This window comes from Haliotis rubra, unplaced genomic scaffold (assembly GCF_003918875.1).
Source record: "Haliotis rubra isolate DU_JTF1 unplaced genomic scaffold, ASM391887v1 Scf496, whole genome shotgun sequence".
Lineage (NCBI taxonomy): Eukaryota > Metazoa > Mollusca > Gastropoda > Lepetellida > Haliotidae > Haliotis > Haliotis rubra.
This window is the reverse complement of record NW_025767186.1, coordinates 274,663-293,419: the sequence shown is the minus strand read 5'-3', so window position 1 is coordinate 293,419 and position 18,757 is coordinate 274,663. Positions and strand designations below refer to the sequence as shown.

At 38.7% G+C, this 18,757-nt stretch overlaps 1 protein-coding gene across 1 annotated transcript in view; it reads right to left on the bottom strand.

Annotated features, from left to right (window-relative positions):
* The window catches only part of LOC124291554, a 124,820-nt gene that overhangs the window by 38,749 nt on the left and 67,314 nt on the right, over positions 1 to 18,757 (bottom strand). Inside the window, exon 8 of the mRNA XM_046728570.1 lies at positions 5,586 to 5,621. Coding sequence (XP_046584526.1) covers positions 5,586 to 5,621 — 36 coding nt within the window. The remainder of the gene's footprint in view (positions 1 to 5,585; positions 5,622 to 18,757) is intronic.

The following is an 18,757-nucleotide window of genomic DNA, read 5'->3' as shown; positions in this document are numbered from 1 at the left end:
TGATTTTTTTAAAAATCATGAAAAATATATATTGCCATATTGAAAGTACAAACAGAGCTAACGGAATTGTGTTGCCTAATTTGAATGTTTTACTAAGGATAATGCCAGTAGTGGTGAGAGATTAAAAACCCACACATGCATTTGTTTACATGACAGCTCTCATGGGTCCAATGGAATGTATTTCTGACGATCTTGAGGGCTTGTTTTGGAGATTGCTAAAAATGTTAGAAAGCGCATGTACAATCATTATTATAAATCACTACGTGTTTCAAAACACGATATAACTAAACAACTTTAATGGCCTAACATTTCACATCTCTGGAGATATTTTAGCCTGATGTTTCTAGGGTCACACATATATATATTTCAGTGTTCATTTAAACATTTCACCAGGGGTAGGTCCGCTAGGTTACAAAAATGTTCAGTTTGAGAAATATTTTTTTAAAGTAATTTTTAACATCTGCTTCGAGATTTAATGTTGCATATTCAATAAAACAAATCCCATTTGTGATTCTCAAACCCTATTTAGAAATATACCTTTGGAACTATAAGGTGAACTGCCAGTAATGATTACATTAGAACATGTGTTCAGCAAATAGTTTTTCTCCTTTTTACGCTTGTATCAAAGATGTTTAATTCTTTAAAAGAAATAATAAAAAAATACCCAAACAGCAATACAATATACGAGTGGTTCGGTGATACTAAGTATCGTTGGAATCAAACAGCATTAGAGTTATTGTTCTTGTTTGAAGTAGTTCTGATGTTCATCTGCCAATATGAAATCCTTCCAGAGGGGCACGAGTCGCTATTCAGCATGTCTAAGAATAAAACGAGTGGGTCATGAATGAATATTCTCCTCTGTGTGGTATGAACAGTATAAAAATGTTCATGTTTTAGACTACCTGATGCTACACAGTGCTTTATTTGACTGACATGAAACGCAGGCTTACCACAATAAGCACCAGTCGTGCTGAGGAAGCAGCGCATATGGATACGGATATAAGGATATGACATGCAAGTAAATAGCACATGACCCTGGTCATGGAAATCTGCTACCTGGGAAACTGAGACAATGTTCTATCAGGGGATGATTGTTTGTAATTCAGAAACCAAATTCCAGCCATCATCAGTGTGATGAGGATCATTAAGGAGCAGGCGATGTGTCCGGAGCAAGTTGTGTTTACCACGTATTATTGGATGAATCAGCCCAAACAGAGCAACGATTACCAATAAAACATGATGGTTGGAAGACGTTTACAGTAGCTGTCGGTGTTGCTTATAGTCCGTCAACTTAACTTTTGACACCCTGTTTTTCACAATTTACATAAAACTCCTGAATATTTTTTAAATGCTACTCTGTTCATATGGTAATTGTATACTGTGACCTAACAAGATATCGATTTTAGTAATTTTAAAATGATTATTAAAGATTTTGCCTTTAAACCTGTCATATAATAATTGTAAAACTGTAGAGAGTTTTACGAGAGGTTAACACACGTGATGGAAAACCAACAACATTGTAAAATGTGTGTCAGCGTGATATGTACATGCACGGGTATTTACATTAGCGTCGCTCAAGTGATGTCAAAGATCATCAACACACAGGTTGTGGTAAAAACAATCTTGTACAAAGATGACCGGTAAATCATCAACTATTTCAAGCGAGACACTTAATGCCACCAAGATCTGCAAAAGAACATAGCAAAAAGTTATCTCCCATGACACTATTTCAGAGACTGACGATGATATGACAGTTAAATCGGGGACCATCTCAAAACATGCAAAGAAAAGATAGCTTGATGAATTCGATAGAAGGGTTGTGAGGGACGTCATGCGTCAGTTAAATCAATCCAGTGAGTCCATATCATCAAGCAAACTGAAGAAAATATTGTTCAAAAGATGACCATGACATCAATGTATCAAAGCATACCATATGCAAGCTGTTGCTCAAATTTGGATCTAGATACAAGAGATTGAGCAACCAGTATTTAAAGACTTCAATAAATCTACTTGTTTAAAATGGATTTGTAATGATTATACAGTCCCTTTAGCTTTGCTTGCAGGCGTAACAATGTAAACAAGATGCACATGTGTCACACCATGTTGTTTGCTGTAATCCATCGCATCATTTTACTCCCTTGTATAACTACTTCTATTTTTCATATTTTTATAAGATGGCTTCGTAAGAAGAAGCTTTAAAAATTGACATAAAATTATGAAATTTAAAGCTTAGATAGGTCATAAGATATAAAGAGTGTATACCTAAAAACATTTTGAAGGCATTTTTGGTTAAAAGGTAAATTGTGAAAAACAGGGTGCCAAAAGTTCAGTTGACGGACTATAGTCTGTTGCACAAAAGCATCCTCTAGATTACATTCTGTGTTAAAGGTAAACCATGTATAAGGATACCAGCATGACAAACCTATATGAACATGTTCCTGAAATGTGATGAACCAGGCACTAAAACACAACCTCAGAGTGTAAGTGACACCCAAGATACCAATACACAGAACACCGAAATATATGTGAACTAATGGCATTTATTGATGAAAAAAGATAGATTCAGTCATACTTAGAGACTAGAGTGAAGAAAAACAAGAAAATATAACGTGAAAAAGGAATGATATATTGCCAGTGGTAGAATATAGTGTAGGAAATAACTATAAAGGTTCACAATTCAAGAAAATCAGGGTTCAAGTTCCTAAGCATGTCTGTCCTGAGCCAGAAAGAGAAGAATATGAGGGAGCATGGGCCAAGGTAGATAACCCCAGGCTATCGAGGCACAATCTGTTTCAACTGTCTCCCTGTCCCAGTACTGTCTGAAGCTGAAGCACCGTGTCGCATCCGATACCTCACTGCTGCAATTGTAACATGCTCACCAAAAGACTTGCATTAAGCCCATAGTAAAACCTTTCACTTACGTCAACAACACAACCAGATCTTTCTCAGTGGCAAAGTGCTAAACAGGAAGACTTACTGGCATTTCCCAGCTGATGTCTAGAAAACTGGCATTCTGAAAATAGGAAAGTAAGCTTAAACTGTAAAAACAATGACTTTGTGAAATGTTACAAACAAACAAAATTCATTTAAATCAGAATTAGACAATGAGTAAGATACTGTAACACAGAACAAAATGCACCAAATTCTAAACTAGCTAGGTGAGTAAGGCTTAAGGAGGATTCAAATTTTACATGTCAACTTAGTATGGATATTTCAGTTATAGCATGTCAACTTTGTGTGGAGAATATAACGTAGCATGTCAGCCTGGTATTGAGCAGTCCAGTTATATTGTAGCATGTCAGCTTGGTACTGAGCAGTCTAGTTATATCGTAGCATGTCAGCTTGGTATTCAGCAGTCCAGTTATATCATAGCATGTCAGCTTGGTATTGAGCAGTCCAGTTATATTGTAGCATGTCAGTTTGGTAGTGGAGCAGTCCAGTTATATCGTAGCATGTCAGCTTGGTATTGAGCAGTCTAGTTGTATTGTAGCATGTCAGCTTGGTATTGAGCAGTCTAGTTATATCGTAGCATGTCAGCTTGGTACTGAGCAGTCCAGTTATAACGTAGCATGTCAGCTTGGTATTGAGCAGTCCAGTTATATTGTAGCATGTCAGCTTGGTATTGAGCAGTCCAGTTATATTGTAGCATGTCAGCTTGGTATTGAGTAGTCCAGTTATATCGTGAGCATGTCAGCTTATGATTGTTTGTAATTCAGAAACCAAATCCCAGCCATCATCAGTGTGATGAGGATCATTAATGAGCAGGTGATGTGTCCGAGCAAGTTGTGTTTACCACGATTATTGGATGAATCAGCCCAAACAGAGCAACGATTAACAATAAAACATGATGGTTGGAAGACGCTACAGTAGCTGTCGGTGTTGTTTATAGTCCATCAACTTAACTTTTGGCACCCTGTTTTTCACAATTTACATAAACTCCTGAATATTTTAAATGCTACTCTGTTCATATGGTAATTGTATACTGTGACCTAACAAGATATCGATTTTAGTAATTTTAAAATGATTATTAAAGATTTTGCCTTTAAACCTGTCATATAATAATTGTAAAACTGTAGAGAGTTTTACGAGAGGTTAACACACGGATGGAAAACCAACAACATTGTAAAATGTGTGTCAGCGATATGTACATGCACGTAGTATTTACATTAGCTGCCGCCAAGTGATGTCAAAGATCATCAACACACAGGTTGTGGTAAAAACAATCTTGTACAAAGATGACCGGTAAATCATCAACTATTCTGCCGTGTGACACTTTAATGCCACCAAGATCTGCAAAAGAACATAGCAAAAGTTATCTCCCCATGACACTATTTCAGAGACTGACGATGATATGACAGTTAAATCGGGACCATCTCAAACATGCAAAGAAAAGATAGCTTGATGAATTGAGATAGAAGGGTTGTGAGGGACGTCATGCGCCAGTTAACCAATCCAGTGAGTCCATATCATCAAGCAAACTGAAGAAAATATTGTTCAAAAGATGACCATGACATCAATGTATCAAAGCATACCATATGCAAGCTGTTGCTCAAATTTGGATCTAGATACAAGAGATTGAGCAACCAGTATTTAAAGACTTCAATAAATCTACTTGTTTAAAATGGATTTGTAATGATTATACAGTCCCTTTAGCTTTGCTTGCAGGCGTAACAATGTAAACAAGATGCACATGTGTCACACCATGTTGTTTGCTGTAATCCATCGCATCATTTTACTCCCTTGTATAACTACTTCTATTTTTCATATTTTTATAAGATGGCTTCGTAAGAAGAAGCTTTAAAAATTGACATAAAATTATGAAATTTAAAGCTTAGATAGGTCATAAGATATAAAGAGTGTATACCTAAAAACATTTTGAAGGCATTTTTGGTTAAAAAGGTAAATTGTGAAAAACAGGGTGCCAAAAGTTCAGTTGATCGGACTATAGTCTGTTGCACAAAAAGCATCCCTCTAGATTACATTCTGTGTTAAAGGTAAACCATGTATAAGGATACCAGCATGACAAACCTATATGAACATGTTCCTGAAATGTGATGAACCAGGCACTAAAACACAACCTCAGAGTGTAAGTGACACCCAAGATACCAACACAGAACAGAACACCGAAATATATGTGAACTAATGGCATTTATTGATGAAAAAGATAGATTCAGTCATACTTAGAGACTAGAGTGAAGAAAAACAAGAAAATATAACGTGAAAAAGGAATGATATATTGCCAGTGGTAGAATATAGTGTAGGAAATAACTATAAAGGTTCACAATTCAAGAAAATCAGGGTTCAAGTTCCTAAGCATGTCTGTCCTGAGCCAGAAAGAGAAGAATATGAGGGAGCATGGGCCAAGGTAGATAACCCCAGGCTATCGAGGCACAATCTGTTTCAACTGTCTCCCTGTCCCAGTACTGTCTGAAGCTGAAGCACCGTGTCGCATCCGATACCTCACTGCTGCAATTGTAACATGCTCACCAAAAGACTTGCATTAAGCCCATAGTAAAACCTTTCACTTACGTCAACAACACAACCAGATCTTTCTCAGTGGCAAAGTGCTAAACAGGAAGACTTACTGGCATTTCCCAGCTGATGTCTAGAAAACTGGCATTCTGAAAATAGGAAAGTAAGCTTAAACTGTAAAAACAATGACTTTGTGAAATGTTACAAACAAACAAAATTCATTCCAAATTCTAAACTAGCTAGGTGAGTAAGGCTTAAGGAGGATTCAAATTTTACATGTCAACTTAATATGGATATTTCAGTTATAGCATGTCAACTTTGTGTGGAGAATATAACGTAGCATGTCAGCCTGGTATTGAGCAGTCCAGTTATATTGTAGCATGTCAGCTTGGTACTGAGCAGTCTAGTTATATCGTAGCATGTCAGCTTGGTATTGAGCAGTCCAGTTATATCATAGCATGTCAGCTTGGTATTGAGCAGTCCAGTTATATTGTAGCATGTCAGTTTGGTAGTGGAGCAGTCCAGTTATATCGTAGCATGTCAGCTTGGTATTGAGCAGTCTAGTTGTATTGTAGCATGTCAGCTTGGTATTGAGCAGTCTAGTTATATCGTAGCATGTCAGCTTGGTACTGAGCAGTCCAGTTATATTGTAGCATGTCAGCTTGGTATTGAGCAGTCCAGTTATATTGTAGCATGTCAGCTTGGTATTGAGCAGTCCAGTTATATTGTAGCATGTCAGCTTGGTATTGAGCAGTCCAGTTATATCGTAGCATGTCAGCTTGGTATTGAGCAGTCCAGTTATATTGTAGCATGTCAGCTTGGTATTCAGCAGTCCAGTTATATTGTAGCATGTCAGCTTGGTATTGAGCAGTCCAGTTATATCGTAGCATGTCAGCTTGGTATTGAGCAGTCCAGTTATATTGTAGAATGTCAGTTTGGTAGTGGAGCAGTCCAGTTATATCGTAGCATGTCAGCTTGGTATTGAGCAGTCTAGTTATATCGTAGCATGTCAGCTTGGTATTGAGCAGTCTAGTTATATCCAGTTATAGCATGTCAGCTTGGTATTGAGCAGTCTAGTTATATTGTAGCATGTCAGCTTGGTATTGAGTAGTCCAGTTATATTGTAGCATGTCAGCTTGGTATTGAGTAGTCTAGTTATATCGTAGCATGTCAGCTTGGTACTGAGCAGTCCAGTTATATCCAGTTATATCGTAGCATGTCAGCTTGGTATTGAGCAGTCCAGTTATATCATAGAATGTGAGCTTGGTACTGAGTAGTCTAGTTATAGTGTAGCATGTCAGCTTGGTACTGAGCAGTCCAGTTATATCGTAGCATGTCAGCCTGGTATTGAGCAGTCTAGTTATATCGTAGCATGTCAGCTTGGTACTGAGCAGATCAGTTATATCGTAGCATGTCAGCTTGGTACTGAGCAGATCAGTTATATCGTGTAGCATGTCAGCTTGGTATTGAGCAGTCCAGTTATATTGTAGCATGTCAGCTTGGTATTGAGCAGTCCAGTTATATCGTAGCATGTCAGCTTGGTATTGAGCAGTCTAGTTATATTGTAGCATGTCAGCTTGGTACTGAGCAGATCAGTTATATCGTAGCATGTCAGCTTGGTATTGAGCAGTCTAGTTATATTGTAGCATGTCATCTTGGTATTGAGCAGTCCAGTTATATTGTAGCATGTCAGCTTGGTACTGAGCAGATCAGTTATATCGTAGCATGTCAGCTTGGTATTGAGCAGTCCAGTTATATTGTAGCATGTCAGCTTGGTATTGAACTGTCTAGTTATATCGTAGCATGTCAGCTTGGTATTGAGCAGATCAGATATATCGTATTATGTCAGCTTGGTATTGAGCAGTCCAGTTATATTGTAGCATGTCAGCTTGGTATTGAGCAGTCCAGTTATATTGTAGCATGTGAGCTTGGTATTGAGTAGTCTAGTTATATCGTAGCATGTCAGCTTGATATTGAGCAATCTAGTTATATTGTAGCATGTCACTTGGTATTGAGTAGTCTAGTTATATTGTAGCATGTCAGCTTGGTATTGAGTAGTCCAGTTATATTGTAGCATGTCAGCTTGGTATTGAGTAGTCTAGTTATATTGTAGCATGTCAGCTTGGTATTGAGCAGTCTAGTTATATTGTAGCATGTCAGCTTGATATTGAGCAGTCTAGTTATATCGTAGCATGTCAGCTTGGTATTGAGTAGTCTAGTTATATTGTAGCATGTCAGCTTGGTATTGAGTAGTCCAGTTATATTGTAGCATGTCAGCTTGGTATTGTGTAGTCCAGTTATATTGTAGCATGTCAGCTTGGTATTGAGCAGTCCAGTTATATTGTAGCATGTCAGCTTGGTATTGAGCAGTCCAGTTATATTGTAGCATGTCAGCTTGGTATTGAGTAGTCTAGTTATATTGTAGCATGTCAGCTTGGTATTGAGCAGTCTAGTTATATTGTAGCATGTCAGCTTGATATTGAGCAGTCTAGTTATATCGTAGCATGTCAGCTTGGTATTGAGTAGTCTAGTTATATTGTAGCATGTCAGCTTGGTATTGAGTAGTCCAGTTATATTGTAGCATGTCAGCTTGGTATTGAGTAGTCCAGTTATATCGTAGCATGTCAGCTTGGTATTGAGCAGTCAAATTATATTGTAGCATGTCAGCTTGGTATTGAGCAGTCCAGTTATATTGTAGCATGTCAGCTTGGTATTGAGCAGTCCAGTTATATTGTAGCATGTCAGCTTGGTATTGAGCAGTCCAGTTATATTGTAGCATGTCATCTTGGTCATTGGTAGCAGTCCAGTTATATTGTAGCATGTCAGCTTGGTACTGAGCAGATCAGTTATATCGTAGCATGTCAGCTTGGTATTGAGCAGTCCAGTTATATTGTAGCATGTCAGCTTGGTATTGAGCAGTCCAGTTATATTGTAGCATGTCAGCTTGGTATTGAGCAGTCTAGTTATATCGTAGCATGTCAGCTTGGTATTGAGCAGATCAGTTATATCGTAGCATGTCAGCCTGGTATTGAGCAGTCCAGTTATATTGTAGCATGTCAGCTTGGTATTGAGCAGTCCAGTTATATTGTAGCATGTCAGCTTGGTATTGAGCAGTCCAGTTATATCGTAGCATGTCAGCTTGAATTTGAGCAGTCCAGTTGTATTGTAGCATGTCAGCTTGGTATTGAGCAGTCTAGTTGTATTGTAGCATGTCAGCTTGGTATTGAGTAGTCCAGTTATATTGTAGCATGTCAGCTTGGTATTGAGTAGTCCAGTTATATCGTGAAGTATGTCAGCTTGGTATTGAGTAGTCCAGTTATATTGTAGCATGTCAGCTTGGTATTGAGTAGTCCAGTTATATCGTAGCATGTCAGCTTGGTATTGAGTAGTCCAGTTATATCGTAGCATGTCAGCTTGGTATTGAGCAGTCCAGTTATATCGTAGCATGTCAGCTTGGTATTGAGCAGTCCAGTTATATTGTAGCATGTCAGCTTGGTATTGAGCAGATCAGTTATATCGTAGCATGTCAGCTTGGTATTGAGCAGTCTAGTTATATTGTAGCATGTCAGCTTGGTATTGAGCAGTCCAGTTATATTGTAGCATGTCAGCTTGGTATTGAGCAGATCAGTTATATCGTAGCATGTCAGCTTGGTATTGAACAGTCTAGTTATATTGTAGCATGTCAGCTTGGTATTGAGCAGTCTAGTTATATCGTAGCATGTCAGCTTGGTATTGAGCAGATCAGTTATATTGTAGCATGTCAGCTTGGTATTGAGCAGTCCAGTTATATTGTAGCATGTCAGCTTGGTATTGAGCAGTCCAGTTATATTGTAGCATGTCAGCTTGGTATTGAGCAGTCTAGTTATATTGTAGCATGTCAGCTTGGTATTGAGCAGTCTAGTTATATTGTAGCATGTCAGCTTGGTATTGAGTAGTCCAGTTATATTGTAGCATGTCAGCTTGGTATTGAGTAGTCCAGTTATATTGTAGCATGTCAGCTTGGTATTGAGTAGTCCAGTTATATTGTAGCATGTCAGCTTGGTATTGAGTAGTCCAGTTATATTGTAGCATGTCAGCTTGGTATTGAGCAGTCCAGTTATATTGTAGCATGTCAGCTTGGTATTGAGCAGTCCAGTTATATTGTAGCATGTCAGCTTGGTATTGAGCAGTCCAGTTATATCGTGAGTACGTCAGCTTGGTATTGAGCAGTCAGTCCAGTATTGAGCAGTATTATTGTAGCATGTCAGCTTGGTATTGAGTAGTCCAGTTATATTGTAGCATGTCAGCTTGGTATTGAGTAGTCCAGTTATATTGTAGCATGTCAGCTTGGTATTGAGTAGTCTAGTTATATTGTAGCATGTCAGCTTGGTATTGAGCAGTCTAGTTATATTGTAGCATGTCAGCTTGGTATTGAGTAGTCCAGTTATATTGTAGCATGTCAGCTTGGTATTGAGTAGTCCAGTTATATTGTAGCATGTCAGCTTGGTATTGAGCAGTCTAGTTATATCGTAGCATGTCAGCTTGGTATTGAGCAGTCTAGTTATATAGTAGCATGTCAGCTTGGTATTGAGCAGATCAGTTATATTGTAGCATGTCAGCTTGGTATTGAGCAGTCCAGTTATATCGTAGCATGTCAGCTTGGTATTGAGTAGTCTAGTTATATTGTAGCATGTCAGCTTGGTATTGAGCAGTCCAGTTATATTGTAGCATGTCAGCTTGGTACTGAGCAGATCAGTTATATCGTAGCATGTCAGCTTGGTATTGAACAGTCTAGTTATATCGTAGCATGTCAGCTTGGTATTGAGCAGATCAGATGTATCGTAGCATGTCAGCCTGGTATTGAGCAGTCCAGTTATATTGTAGCATGTCAGCTTGGTATTGAGCAGTCCAGTTATATTGTAGCATGTCAGCTTGATATTGAGCAGTCTAGTTATATCGTAGCATGTCAGCTTGGTATTGAGTAGTCTAGTTATATTGTAGCATGTCAGCTTGGTATTGAGTAGTCCAGTTATATTGTAGCATGTCAGCTTGGTATTGAGTAGTCTAGTTATATCGTAGCATGTCAGCTTGATATTGAGCAGTCTAGTTATATTGTAGCATGTCACTTGGTATTGAGTAGTCTAGTTGTATTGTAGCATGTCAGCTTGGTATTGAGTAGTCCAGTTATATTGTAGCATGTCAGCTTGGTATTGAGCAGTCTAGTTATATTGTAGCATGTCAGCTTGATATTGAGCAGTCAGTTATATCGTAGCATGTCAGCTTGGTATTGAGTAGTCTAGTTATATTGTAGCATGTCAGCTTGGTATTGAGTAGTCCAGTTATATTGTAGCATGTCAGCTTGGTATTGAGCAGTCCAGTTATATTGTAGCATGTCAGCTTGGTATTGAGCAGTCCAGTTATATTGTAGCATGTCAGCTTGGTATTGAGCAGTCTAGTTATATTGTAGCATGTCAGCTTGGTATTGAGTAGTCCAGTTATATTGTAGCATGTCAGCTTGGTATTGAGTAGTCCAGTTATATTGTAGCATGTCAGCTTGGTATTGGTATTGAGCTTGGTATTGAGAAGTCTAGTTATATTGTAGCATGTCAGCTTGGTATTGAGCAGTCTAGTTATATTGTAGCATGTCAGCTTGGTATTGAGTAGTCCAGTTATATTGTAGCATGTCAGCTTGGTATTGAGCAGTCCAGTTATATTGTAGCATGTCAGCTTGGTATTGAGCAGTCCAGTTATATTGTAGCATGTCAGCTTGGTATTGAGCAGATCAGTTATATCGTAGCATGTCAGCTTGGTATTGAGCAGTCTAGTTATATTGTAGCATGTCAGCTTGGTATTGAGCAGTCCAGTTATATTGTAGCATGTCAGCTTGGTATTGAGCAGTCTAGTTATATTGTAGCATGTCAGCTTGGTATTGAGCAGTCTAGTTATATTGTAGCATGTCAGCTTGGTATTGAGCAGTCTAGTTATATCGTAGCATGTCAGCTTGGTATTGAGTAGTCTAGTTATATTGTAGCATGTCAGCTTGGTATTGAGTAGTCCAGTTATATTGTAGCATGTCAGCTTGGTATTGAGTAGTCCAGTTATATCGTATACGTCAGCTTGGTATTGAGCAGTCTAGTTATATTGTAGCATGTCAGCTTGATATTGAGCAGTCTAGTTATATTGTAGCATGTCAGCTTGGTATTGAGTAGTCCAGTTATATTGTAGCATGTCAGCTTGGTATTGAGTAGTCCAGTTATATTGTAGCATGTCAGCTTGGTATTGAGCAGTCCAGTTATATCGTAGCATGTCAGCTTGGTACTGAGCAGATCAGTTATATCGTAGCATGTCAGCTTGATATTGAGCAGTCCAGTTATATTGTAGCATGTCATCTTGGTATTGAGCAGTCCAGTTATATTGTAGCATGTCAGCTTGGTACTGAGCAGATCAGTTATATCGTAGCATGTCAGCTTGGTATTGAGCAGTCCAGTTATATTGTAGCATGTCAGCTTGGTATTGAGCAGTCTAGTTATATCGTAGCATGTCAGCTTGGTATTGAGCAGATCAGTTATATCGTAGCATGTCAGCCTGGTATTGAGCAGTCCAGTTATATTGTAGCATGTCAGCTTGGTATTGAGCAGTCCAGTTATATTGTAGCATGTCAGCTTGGTATTGAGCAGTCCAGTTATATCGTAGCATGTCAGCTTGAATTTGAGCAGTCCAGTTGTATTGTAGCATGTCAGCTTGGTATTGAGCAGTCTAGTTGTATTGTAGCATGTCAGCTTGGTATTGAGTAGTCCAGTTATATTGTAGCATGTCAGCTTGGTATTGAGTAGTCCAGTTATATCGTAGCATGTACGTCAGCTTGGTATTGAGTAGTCCAGTTATATTGTAGCATGTCAGCTTGGTATTGAGTAGTCCAGTTATATCGTAGCATGTCAGCTTGGTATTGAGTAGTCCAGTTATATCGTAGCATGTCAGCTTGGTATTGAGCAGTCCAGTTATATCGTAGCATGTCAGCTTGGTATTGAGCAGTCTAGTTATATTGTAGCATGTCAGCTTGGTATTGAGCAGTCTAGTTATATCGTAGCATGTCAGCTTGGTATTGAGCAGTCTAGTTATATTGTAGCATGTCAGCTTGGTATTGAGCAGTCCAGTTATATTGTAGCATGTCAGCTTGGTACTGAGCAGATCAGTTATATCGTAGCATGTCAGCTTGGTATTGAACAGTCTAGTTATATCGTAGCATGTCAGCTTGGTATTGAGCAGATCAGATGTATCGTAGCATGTCAGCCTGGTATTGAGCAGTCCAGTTATATTGTAGCATGTCAGCTTGGTATTGAGCAGTCCAGTTATATTGTAGCATGTCAGCTTGATATTGAGTAGTCTAGTTATATCGTAGTACGTCAGCTTGGTATTGAGTAGTCCAGTTATATTGTAGCATGTCAGCTTGGTATTGAGTAGTCCAGTTATATTGTAGCATGTCAGCTTGGTATTGAGTAGTCTAGTTATATCGTAGCATGTCAGCTTGGTATTGAGCAGTCTAGTTATATTGTAGCATGTCAGCTTGGTATTGAGTAGTCCAGTTATATTGTAGCATGTCAGCTTGGTATTGAGCAGTCCAGTTATATCGTAGCATGTCAGCTTGGTATTGAGTAGTCTAGTTATATTGTAGCATGTCAGCTTGGTATTGAGCAGTCCAGTTATATTGTAGCATGTCAGCTTGGTACTGAGCAGATCAGTTATATTGTAGTATGTCAGCTTGGTATTGAACAGTCTAGTTATATCGTAGTATGTCAGCTTGGTATTGAGCAGATCAGATGTATATTGTAGTATGTCAGCCTGGTATTGAGCAGTCCAGTTATATTGTAGCATGTCAGCTTGGTATTGAGCAGTCCAGTTATATTGTAGCATGTCAGCTTGATATTGAGCAGTCTAGTTATATCGTAGCATGTCAGCTTGGTATTGAGTAGTCTAGTTATATTGTAGCATGTCAGCTTGGTATTGAGTAGTCCAGTTATATTGTAGCATGTCAGCTTGGTATTGAGTAGTCTAGTTATATCGTAGCATGTCAGCTTGATATTGAGCAATCTAGTTATATTGTAGCATGTCACTTGGTATTGAGTAGTCTAGTTGTATTGTAGCATGTCAGCTTGGTATTGAGTAGTCCAGTTATATCGTAGCATGTCAGCTTGGTATTGAGTAGTCTAGTTATATTGTAGCATGTCAGCTTGGTATTGAGCAGTCCAGTTATATTGTAGCATGTCAGCTTGGTACTGAGCAGATCAGTTATATCGTAGCATGTCAGCTTGGTATTGAACAGATCAGTTATATCGTAGCATGTCAGCTTGGTATTGAGCAGATCAGATGTATCGTAGCATGTCAGCCTGGTATTGAGCAGTCCAGTTATATTGTAGCATGTCAGCTTGGTATTGAGCAGTCCAGTTATATTGTAGCATGTCAGCTTGATATTGAGCAGTCTAGTTATATCGAGTATGTCAGCTTGGTATTGAGTAGTCTAGTTATATTGTAGCATGTCAGCTTGGTATTGAGTAGTCCAGTTATATTGTAGCATGTCAGCTTGGTATTGAGTAGTCTAGTTATATTGTAGCATGTCAGCTTGATATTGAGCAGTCTAGTTATATCGTAGCATGTCAGCTTGGTATTGAGTAGTCTAGTTATATTGTAGCTTATATTGTAGCATGTCAGCTTGGTATTGAGTAGTCCAGTTATATTGTAGCATGTCAGCTTGGTATTGAGCAGTCTAGTTATATTGTAGCATGTCAGCTTGATATTGAGCAGTCTAGTTATATATGTAGCATGTCAGCTTGGTATTGAGTAGTCTAGTTATATTGTAGCATGTCAGCTTGGTATTGAGTAGTCCAGTTATATTGTAGCATGTCAGCTTGGTATTGAGCAGTCCAGTTATATTGTAGCATGTCAGCTTGAATATTGAGCAGTCTAGTTATATTGTAGCATGTCAGCTTGGTATTGAGCAGTCTAGTTATATTGTAGCATGTCAGCTTGGTATTGAGTAGTCCAGTTATATTGTAGCATGTCAGCTTGGTATTGAGTAGTCCAGTTATATCGTAGTATGTCAGCTTGGTATTGAGCAGTCCAGTTATATTGTAGCATGTCAGCTTGGTATTGAGTAGTCCAGTTATATTGTAGCATGTCAGCTTGGTATTGAGCAGTCCAGTTATATCGTGAGCATGTCAGCTTGGTATTGAGCAGTCCAGTTATATCGTAGCATGTCAGCTTGGTATTGAGCAGTCTAGTTATATTGTAGCATGTCAGCTTGGTATTGAGCAGATCAGTTATATCAGTAGCATGTCAGCTTGGTATTGAGCAGTCTAGTTATATTGTAGCATGTCAGCTTGGTATTGAGCAGTCCAGTTATATTGTAGCATGTCAGCTTGGTATTGAGTAGTCTAGTTATATTGTAGCATGTCAGCTTGGTATTGAGCAGTCTAGTTATATTGTAGCATGTCAGCTTGGTATTGAGCAGTCCAGTTATATCGTAGCATGTCAGCTTGGTATTGAGCAGTCTAGTTATATTGTAGCATGTCAGCTTGGTATTGAGTAGTCCAGTTATATTGTAGCATGTCAGCTTGGTATTGAGTAGTCCAGTTATATCGTAGCATGTCAGCTTGGTATTGAGCAGTCAGTTATATTGTAGCATGTCAGCTTGATATTGAGCAGTCTAGTTATATTGTAGCATGTCAGCTTGGTATTGAGTAGTCCAGTTATATTGTAGCATGTCAGCTTGGTATTGAGTAGTCCAGTTATATTGTAGCATGTCAGCTTGGTATTGAGCAGTCCAGTTATATCGTAGCATGTCAGCTTGGTACTGAGCAGATCAGTTATATCGTAGCATGTCAGCTTGATATTGAGCAGTCCAGTTATATTGTAGCATGTCATCTTGGTATTGAGCAGTCCAGTTATATTGTAGCATGTCAGCTTGGTACTGAGCAGATCAGTTATATCGTGTAGCATGTCAGCTTGGTATTGAGCAGTCCAGTTATATTGTAGCATGTCAGCTTGGTATTGAGCAGTCTAGTTATATCGTAGCATGTCAGCTTGGTATTGAGCAGATCAGTTATATCGTAGCATGTCAGCCTGGTATTGAGCAGTCCAGTTATATTGTAGCATGTCAGCTTGGTATTGAGCAGTCCAGTTATATTGTAGCATGTCAGCTTGGTATTGAGCAGTCCAGTTATCGTGTAGCATGTCAGCTTGAATTTGAGCAGTCCAGTTGTATTGTAGCATGTCAGCTTGGTATTGAGCAGTCTAGTTATATTGTAGCATGTCAGCTTGGTATTGAGTAGTCCAGTTATATTGTAGCATGTCAGCTTGGTATTGAGTAGTCCAGTTATATCGTATACGTCAGCTTGGTATTGAGTAGTCTAGTTATATTGTAGCATGTCAGCTTGGTATTGAGCAGTCCAGTTATATTGTAGCATGTCAGCTTGGTATTGAGCAGATCGCAGTTATATCGTGTAGCATGTCAGCTTGGTATTGAACAGTCTAGTTATATTGTAGCATGTCAGCTTGGTATTGAGTAGATCAGTTATATTGTAGCATGTCAGCTTGGTATTGAGCAGTCCAGTTATATTGTAGCATGTCAGCTTGGTATTGAGCAGTCCAGTTATATTGTAGCATGTCAGCTTGATATTGAGCAGTCTAGTTATATCGTGAGCATGTCAGCTTGGTATTGAGTAGTCTAGTTATATTGTAGCATGTCAGCTTGGTATTGAGTAGTCCAGTTATATTGTAGCATGTCAGCTTGGTATTGAGTAGTCTAGTTATATCGTAGCATGTCAGCTTGATATTGAGCAGTCTAGTTATATTGTAGCATGTCAGCTTGGTATTGAGTAGTCTAGTTATATTGTAGCATGTCAGCTTGGTATTGAGTAGTCCAGTTATATCGTAGCATGTCAGCTTGGTATTGAGTAGTCTAGTTATATTGTAGCATGTCATCTTGGTATTGAGCAGTCCAGTTATATTGTAGCATGTCAGCTTGGTACTGAGCAGATCAGTTATATCGTAGCATGTCAGCTTGGTATTGAGCAGGTCAGTTATATCGTAGCATGTCAGCTTGGTATTGAGCAGATCAGATATATCGTAGCATGTCAGCCTGGTATTGAGCAGTCCAGTTATATTGTAGCATGTCAGCTTGGTATTGAGCAGTCCAGTTATATTGTAGCATGTCAGCTTGATATTGAGCAGTCTAGTTATATCGTAGCATACGTCAGCTTGGTATTGAGTAGTCTAGTTATATTGTAGCATGTCAGCTTGGTATTGAGTAGTCCAGTTATATTGTAGCATGTCAGCTTGGTATTGAGTAGTCTAGTTATATCGTAGCATGTCAGCTTGATATTGAGCAATCTAGTTATATTGTAGCATGTCACTTGGTATTGAGTAGTCTAGTTGTATTGTAGCATGTCAGCTTGGTATTGAGTAGTCCAGTTATATTGTAGCATGTCAGCTTGGTATTGAGCAGTCTAGTTATATTGTAGCATGTCAGCTTGGTATTGAGCAGTCTAGTTATATTGTAGCATGTCAGCTTGGTATTGAGTAGTCTAGTTATATTGTAGCATGTCAGCTTGGTATTGAGTAGTCCAGTTATATTGTAGCATGTCAGCTTGGTATTGAGCAGTCCAGTTATATTGTAGCATGTCAGCTTGGTATTGAGCAGTCCAGTTATATTGTAGCATGTCAGCTTGGTATTGAGTAGTCCAGTTATATTGTAGCATGTCAGCTTGGTATTGAGTAGTCCAGTTATATTGTAGCATGTCAGCTTGGTATTGAGCAGTCCAGTTATATTGTAGCATGTCAGCTTGGTATTGAGCAGTCTAGTTATATTGTAGCATGTCAGCTTGGTATTGAGCAGTCTAGTTATATTGTAGCATGTCAGCTTGGTATTGAGCAGTCTAGTTATATTGTAGCATGTCAGCTTGGTATTGAGCAGTCCAGTTATATTGTAGCATGTCAGCTTGGTATTGAGTAGTCTAGTTATATTGTAGCATGTCAGCTTGGTATTGAGCAGTCTAGTTATATTGTAGCATGTCAGCTTGATATTGAGCAGTCTAGTTATATCGTAGCATGTCAGCTTGGTATTGAGTAGTCTAGTTATATTGTAGCATGTCAGCTTGGTATTGAGTAGTCCAGTTATATTGTAGCATGTCAGCTTGGTATTGAGTAGTCCAGTTATATCGTAGCATGTCAGCTTGGTATTGAGCAGTCAAATTATATTGTAGCATGTCAGCTTGATATTGAGCAGTCTAGTTATATTGTAGCATGTCAGCTTGGTATTGAGTAGTCCAGTTATATTGTAGCATGTCAGCTTGGTATTGAGTAGTCCAGTTATATTGTAGCATGTCAGCTTGGTATTGAGCAGTCCAGTTATATCGTAGCATGTCAGCTTGGTACTGAGCAGATCAGTTATATCGTAGCATGTCAGCTTGATATTGAGCAGTCCAGTTATATTGTAGCATGTCATCTTGGTATTGAGCAGTCCAGTTATATTGTAGCATGTCAGCTTGGTACTGAGCAGATCAGTTATATCGTAGCATGTCAGCTTGGTATTGAGCAGTCCAGTTATATTGTAGCATGTCAGCTTGGTATTGAGCAGTCTAGTTATATCGTAGCATGTCAGCTTGGTATTGAGCAGATCAGTTATATCGGTAGCATGTCAGCCTGGTATTGAGCAGTCCAGTTATATTGTAGCATGTCAGCTTGGTATTGAGCAGTCCAGTTATATTGTAGCATGTCAGCTTGGTATTGAGCAGTCCAGTTATATCGTAGCATGTCAGCTTGAATTTGAGCAGTCCAGTTGTATTGTAGCATGTCAGCTTGGTATTGAGCAGTCTAGTTGTATTGTAGCATGTCAGCTTGGTATTGAGTAGTCCAGTTATATTGTAGCATGTCAGCTTGGTATTGAGTAGTCCAGTTATATCGTAGCATGTCAGCTTGGTATTGAGTAGTCCAGTTATATTGTAGCATGTCAGCTTGGTATTGAGTAGTCCAGTTATATCGTAGCATGTCAGCTTGGTATTGAGTAGTCCAGTTATATCGTAGCATGTCAGCTTGGTATTGAGCAGTCCAGTTATATCGTAGCATGTCAGCTTGGTATTGAGCAGTCTAGTTATATTGTAGCATGTCAGCTTGGTACTGAGCAGATCAGTTATATCGTAGCATGTCAGCTTGGTATTGAGCAGTCTAGTTATATTGTAGCATGTCAGCTTGGTATTGAGCAGTCCAGTTATATTGTAGCATGTCAGCTTGGTATTGAGCAGATCAGTTATAT